The sequence below is a fragment of the Morone saxatilis genome, unplaced genomic scaffold, assembly GCF_004916995.1.
Source record: "Morone saxatilis isolate NCDOM2014 unplaced genomic scaffold, NCSU_SB_2.0 Contig8, whole genome shotgun sequence".
Classification (NCBI taxonomy): domain Eukaryota; kingdom Metazoa; phylum Chordata; class Actinopteri; family Moronidae; genus Morone; species Morone saxatilis.
The window spans coordinates 27,238,887-27,245,875 of NW_023340257.1; the positions used below are offsets into that span (position 1 = coordinate 27,238,887).

Consider the following 6,989-nt stretch of genomic DNA (forward strand, 5'->3'; position numbering starts at 1 on the left):
TATATTATGTATGTATATCGTGATAATTATGTGTGCACTTTTACGGAGCTGCTCTCAAATCTCATTGTACTGTGTACAATGACAATAAAGGCTTTCAATTTCAATTTCAATTTCAATTCAATCAGGTCAAGAAGAGTTGCTTCCCCAGTAAATAGTAAATTGACTGTATTTGTATAGTTCCTTTCTAGTCTTCTGACCACTCAAAGTGCTTTTACAATACATGCAACATTCCTACAGTGATGCACAGCATCGAAAGCAATTTGGTGTTTAGTATCTTGCTCAAGGACATGCAGCAAGAGGAGCCGGAGATCGAACCGTCAACCTTAGCGTTTAGTGAATGATCCACTCTACAGCCCTACCCTAAGTACTGTCAAGTTTTCAGAATTTTGGCATCGTAAATAATATTGTTGCCAGGTAAATAAGTATCAACCAATTATTTCCAAACTGTCTTGTTTGGTAAAAGTGCTGGAGTCCCTGGTAAATCAATAACTGCACACTTTCTCCATGAATAACATTCTAACCCTGGTTCAACTGGGGTACCACATGGGTCCTTCTAGTGGACAAGTTCTCTCACACATGATGCTTTTGAGACCATGGAAAGGGAACAAAGTCAAGACTTCAAATATGGTCAGAGATTAACAGCTCTGACCTCGTGGTCCAGGAAAGCCATTGAGGCCAACGGATCCTGGTGGTCCTCTTTTTCCTTTGATGGGGATGCACGTGGTATCTCCTGGAGGGCCCGGGGGCCCATTACAGCCTGCAGGGGACACAGATGGGAGAGAGAACTAATGTTACTAATATAGTTTTTATTTAGACTGAGAACTGATGGTTTATCTATGACACTCATTCTCAGTCTCACTCATTATATTTACACTGGTAGTTTATCACAGTACTGTAGCAGTATCACTCAGTGTTTACCTTTCTCACATCCTGGAGTAGTACTGTAGTAGTGCTATATAAAGTAGTACTATGGTAGTTCTACAGTAGTACTGTAGTGTCGCTCAGTGTTTACCTTTCACTCCTTTCTGGCCTTCACATCCTGGAGTTCCATCTTGTCCGCTCAACCCTCTCTCGCCTCTCCTCCCAGAGGCTCCAGGGGCCCCAGTCTGTCCGGGGATCCCTGGCCTTCCGTACAGACCCTGGGGCCCCATCAGACCTGAGACACACCATGAGTATTTCTGTGAACCTCTGTTGTCAGGAATCATTTAAACACAGATGTGCTGGTGCGAGGAGCTCACCTTTCTGACCGATGGGCCCCGGCAGTCCTGAGTCTCCATTGAGGCCAGAGGGACCCTGTGGCCCCGGGTACCCTGGGAAACCTGGAGAGCCCGGTTTACCTTGAGGGCCTTGAGGGCCAAAGCCTGGAGAACCCTCCTCTCCAATCTCACCTTTCTCCCCCATAAAACCTGAACAGAAATGAATGAAGAAATTACATCACATTACTTAAGAAGTAAGTAAAAAAAAAGGAAAGTAACGTGGAGTAAAGAAGAAAGTTAAGTTAAAAGTAAAGTGATATAAAAACAATGTACCTGGGGGTCCAATGGGTCCCAGAGGGCCATACAGGCCCCTGGGACCAGGTTTTCCTGAATCACAGAAGTCAGGTGTTGGCCCAGTGGGACCAGGTACACCTGGGGCCCCATCCTGTCCTCTCTGGCCCTTTGTTCCAGGGTCCCCAGACAGCCCTGAGACTCCTTCACAAACACAGAAAATAATTATGAATAAATGAATGACTGATTTCACTGCTTCAGCACAGATCAACACATCCTGAATTCACTTCTTCTCCTTTTTTTAATTTGAATTATCATCTTATTGTTGTTGGAAAGTATCTTTTAATTCAAAGTTTTTTAAGCTGATTAAATTAAATATATTTATAACATTCACTAAAATGGATGGATCAATATATTTAGTTATTTACCTTGTAGTCCGTCAGTTCCAGGGGGACCAGGGACTCCTTTAGGTCCCTGAGGGCCGACTGGCCCTGGGAAGCCAATGGGTCCTGAGGACCCGACATCTGAGTCTCCTGCTGGGCCCCTCAGTCCAGAAGAGCCCGGGAGCCCCGGAGAGCCTGGTAGACACACATATAGACACACTGTAAACCCAGCTGATAAAGACTCTACAGGCTTCCATCCATCTGTGAGCTGATCACAGTTAAAGGACTGCAGGATTCAGTGCCACCTAGTGGTGAAGTTACAGATTGCAACCAACTAAATACCGCTTGTATTCCAAGTCATGATGATTCCAGAAGAATAACTGACTTTTTTCACTTTTACTCAGAGGAGGAAAATTCTTCTACCTTTTTACATTTTTGAACATTTTCTATATAGTTTTTATCATTTTACCTTTTCCTGAGACCAGCATGTGTTTAAGTGAGTCTTAAACATTTAATTGCCATGAAGTAATTGGATAATGGTAGCTATTCGTTTGTTGTTGGATTTTGGACATTTAAGTGCATCAAGTGAGTGATGAGTGATAGCCTGCTCCACTCACATCAAGTTCCCACCACAAAAACAAAAAGCTCCAAAGTTAGTTTGTACCTAATCGGCAATTTATGCCACAATTTATTCAGGCCAAAACAATTGCGATATAATCCCAATAATCATATCAAAATCTCCTTACAAACTCTTAAAATAGCACTAAAACTAGTAGTGTTGTTTGTTAAGAAACAAATATTTTTATTGACCTCAACTGTGAACCTATTGTGACATCACATGTTGGTTTGTGGAGAACCGCTTTTAAGCCTCCAGTTTGGCATTATGGTCTATGCCATGACAGTTTGTCGCAGCCAGTAGTCAACACAGTAACAGAAACTGGATCCATATCTGATCAGCACTGCCTAGTTTGACAGTTGATTGAGCAAGCTGATCCTTCAGCCATGGTGATGGATTTTGTAAAAAGTGGAAAGATGTGGTTCCACTTTGTGGCAATTCAAAGTAAATCCCCAAATCCACATAAGATTTTGCAAGTTAGACATCTTTTTCAGGTTAAGCCATGTAAGGATATTCAAGATTATTCCGATAATACAAATTGTTTTTATTTAATTTTTATTTAATTTAATTGTTATCCCGATAACATTGTACATCGTCCCATTCCTAGTGACCGGGCCCAGATCACTTTCTCTAAAGAGTCTCTGTGCAGTTGATTTGATCCGATTGCTGTGATCAGATTCACCCAAAACAATCGTACCAACATGAATACCGATCACAGTCCGATTTAACCAGACTAAACAACACTTGAAACAGGTAAAAATTGACCATTTTGGTGTCATCTGGAATCACGAACTGGTGACTGTACCTGGATCTCCACCATAACTGAAGCCTTCAGGTCCTTCTTCTCCGACATCTCCAACAAAACCTGGGGGTCCTGCATGAGTAGGAAAGGGTTACCGAAGGACTACTGTATGTAAAGATAATGTTAGCAATAATGCTATATGTATATATGGATCGTGTGATGGACAGGTGTGGTTCAGGTGTGACGGCTGTGCTCTGGTACCTTGTCGTCCAGGTAGTCCACGGGATCCTGAATATCCTTTGTCTCCTTTAGATCCATCAGGTCCAGTGATGCCACGGAAACCTGGAGGACCTGGGAGTCCTGTGAAACCTGGAGAGACGGGCAGGTGAACCAAAAGGTGGCCAGGAGGTCAGACACACAGGTGAACATGAAGCCAGACAGACAGATGGTGATGGTATTTACCTTTATTTCCGGTGTCTCCCTTCGCTCCGGGGGCGCCAGGGTTTCTGGGTATGCAGGGAAGAGTGTCCCCTACAGGAAGAGATGGAATCACACAGGGAATGCAAAGAGTTATGGAAAATTTAATGAAGGAGTCGAGGGAAAGAATGATGGAATTTTGGGAAATAATATATATCTTAATTTAAAGTTGACTTCCATGTCTACCTCTAACCCCCTTCGGCCCTGGAGGGCCAGGGAGTCCTGGTGGTCCCGGGTTTCCAGGAGCTCCACGCTCTCCTACTGCTCCGACTACACTTGGCCCTGTGGGGCCTGAAGGTCCCAGTAATCCCTTTGGCCCTGAGAGTCCTCGGGACCCTCGTTCCCCAGGAGAGCTGGAGAAACTGTCACCCTAAAAAGAAACAGAAAAGTGATGTATTGATGAGAGGGAGTCAGAACAGCAGCACCACTGACCCCTATAGGCTGCATTGCTCATTACGCCCACAACAACCAAACTTGGGCTGCCCCCGCCGAAAGATTTTTAAAAGATATTTTACTAGCCGTTGCACGTTTAAGTTCTTTGTAAAAGTTAAGAAGAGAATTGTTGAGTGTAAAGAGTAAAAGTTTGTCTGTGAACGGGAGTTAAACACGTCTACTTCTTAGCCACCATTTGTCAAAAGTCCTTGTCACACCTATTGTGAATAATTTAAAGGAAATTAAATGTGTTGATAGCTATTCTTCAATAAAAACGAGTCTACATACTGCAGTGAGGAAGGTGGCGGTGTTTTTTTGTGCTTTAACCGCCATGAAAATAATGTTCGTCAAAGCGAGTCTAGCCAAGCCAGCACGAAAAAAGTGCTGTGGAAAAGTGTTACTAGAGAGTGCGACTGACCTGGGTGCCGGGGTTTCCAGGGGGCCCTGGAGGCCCATTGAGTCCTCTCCTCCCTGATAATCCTGGTTTGCCTGCAGGGCCCTGCTGGCCAATGTTTCCTTTCTCACCTGGAGACAAAAGTCCAATCAGACCCATTGATACACTGACATTATTAATTCAAAGGAATTAGGTTTCCTGACTTCTGCCTGAACACAATTACTGTTTTTTTATTCTAATTTATTTAGAAAAAAATCTGGGCAATAAATTCAAAATGGCTCAGATCCTCACATTGCCCATTTTTCCTGCTTCTAATACATCAACTCTGAGGACCAAATGTTTACTCTCTGCCTGATATACCCCCCCACTGACAGGAGCCCTGATAGCCAGATAATCAGAGTTACTGGCAGTGCTTACAGTGTTATGCTGATCAGTGTAAGTACATAAACACATACAGTAAATAGGTAAATAAAATTAAACAAAATTTACATTCAAGGGAAAAAAGTGTTTAATGTCGTTTTAAATTAAATAAATAAATAAAATTGTTGTATCGTAAATTATTGATATATTGAAAGGTGATTCGTAAGTGTTCTCACCTTTAATATCCACCACAGTGAATTCTCCCTTCTGACCTTTGAACCCTTTGACACCTGGAAATCCACCCAGACCCTGCAAACAAATCAATCAACCAATCAAACAAACTTTGTGCTTCAACTGGCTGCTGATGTGACCTCTGACCCTGTCATCTGGGGACTCACCTGCTGTCCTCGCTCTCCTGTGTCTCCAGGTAAACCCTGATCTCCTCTCAGCCCAAGGGCCCCCGGTGTTCCTGGGAATCCTGGAGACCCCGTTGAACCTGCAGGGCCCTGGATACCCTTTAGGACAATCGGGGGGCCACAAGCACAGTCGCCACTACTACCTGAAACACAGGTAGATTTAAAAACGATTATATAAATGTCAATAACGTGGAGTTCCTCAGGGAAACATCCTGGAGCCGCTGTTCTTTTTATTATGGTCCATAAAAACATAATTCAATCAGTCAATATGTCCAGACACTGACCTTTAAACCCTTCGAAGCCCGGTGTACCCGGGGGCCCTGGTACACCTGCTTCCCCAGGCATTCCTGGAAACCCTGGAAGACAGTAACTACCTGAAAAGGAAAAAAAAGGAAGTCAGTGGGACGACAACAAGAAGTGATTATGACATCACCAGGTGTGTCTGAAGGCACAGGTGTAGCAACGACAGGTAGAGACTATGTTCTCCGGTACCTGGAGCCCCCGGTATTCCTTTAAGTCCTCTGGGTCCAGGTCGTCCTGGTTTTCCAGGTTCTCCAGGTGAGGGTTTGCCTTGAAACATCTGACCTGGATCTCCTCTTTCCCCTTTTAATCCTGGAACACCCCTCAGTCCCACAACACCCGCCGGACCTGAAGAGGGACAACAGAGAATAATAATGATGAATGTACATTCATACTAAATATCACTACATGTGATGCTGCCTTGCTCATTGGCTGCAGGGTACTGACCTGGTAAGGATCTGCCGGGGGCTCCTAGGGGCCCGTGCACTCCCATCAGCCCCAGGTCTCCTGGGGGGCCTCTCAGTCCGGAGGGCCCGGGGTCTCCAACTTCACCTGGAAGACAAGTGGCAGGTAGCTGACATCATACCAGACTGATGACATCATACCAGAGTGATGACATCAAACCAGACTGATGACGTCATTCAGGATGGTGACATCATACCAATCCGACGGTATGTTTTGAATATCAGTGTATTGATCCGTACCTGTGTGTGTGATGTCTGCGTCCTGAGGGAGACCTTTAGGACCAGGATCTCCCATCATGCCCTGGGAACAGATAGTGTCAGTGTTACAGGTGAGTTCCTTAATGCTGCAGCTGTTGTTCCTGGTTCCTGTATTTATCTGTATGTGCTAAAACAACTGACCTTAGGGCCTTCTCGTCCAATCAGACCTGGGAGACCTGGACTTCCTGGAATCCCCTGAAAACACACACACACATACACCATTAAAACAGGGAAAATCCTGGTTTCATCTCAGTCAATAGTCGACTCTTTAGTATTCACGTTTCTTTGTTTCTTTTAACTACAGATTCGTCTCCCAACAAACATTTCCAGAAACACACACACTCACACACACTCCATATACTCAAACATACATTTATAAACTAATGCACACATTCTGCATTAATACAATGCATGTTTCTCTTTATGTGCTTATGATTTATTATTTTATCTGATGTAAGTTTGTGTTTTCTTGACCCACCTTGAATCCTGTCTCTCCGAGTGGCCCAGGGTTACCAGTAAATCCCTGAAACACATAAACGCTTTGAGTCAAAAAGTTAAAAATACTGTGAAATCTGTTCAAATCTGTCACGTTTAAAAATGTTGGTAAAAAGCTAAAAGAATGTTAATTGTTGTTTGTTGTTTACTTTATTCTTTATTGTT

At 43.8% G+C, this 6,989-nt stretch overlaps 1 protein-coding gene across 1 annotated transcript in view; it reads right to left on the minus strand.

Annotated features, from left to right (window-relative positions):
• col4a4 (collagen, type IV, alpha 4) overlaps nt 1-6,989 on the minus strand; it is a gene marked incomplete at its 5' end in the record, with an annotated part of 19,303 nt that overhangs the window by 11,191 nt on the left and 1,123 nt on the right. Inside the window, 18 exon segments of the mRNA XM_035679890.1 lie at nt 650-757; nt 1,013-1,156; nt 1,239-1,406; nt 1,530-1,691; nt 1,916-2,065; nt 3,292-3,360; nt 3,490-3,597; nt 3,691-3,759; nt 3,892-4,075; nt 4,556-4,662; nt 5,128-5,200; nt 5,290-5,450; nt 5,592-5,681; nt 5,800-5,955; nt 6,055-6,159; nt 6,312-6,372; nt 6,471-6,524; nt 6,808-6,852. Coding sequence (XP_035535783.1) covers nt 650-757; nt 1,013-1,156; nt 1,239-1,406; nt 1,530-1,691; nt 1,916-2,065; nt 3,292-3,360; nt 3,490-3,597; nt 3,691-3,759; nt 3,892-4,075; nt 4,556-4,662; nt 5,128-5,200; nt 5,290-5,450; nt 5,592-5,681; nt 5,800-5,955; nt 6,055-6,159; nt 6,312-6,372; nt 6,471-6,524; nt 6,808-6,852 — 2,014 coding nt within the window.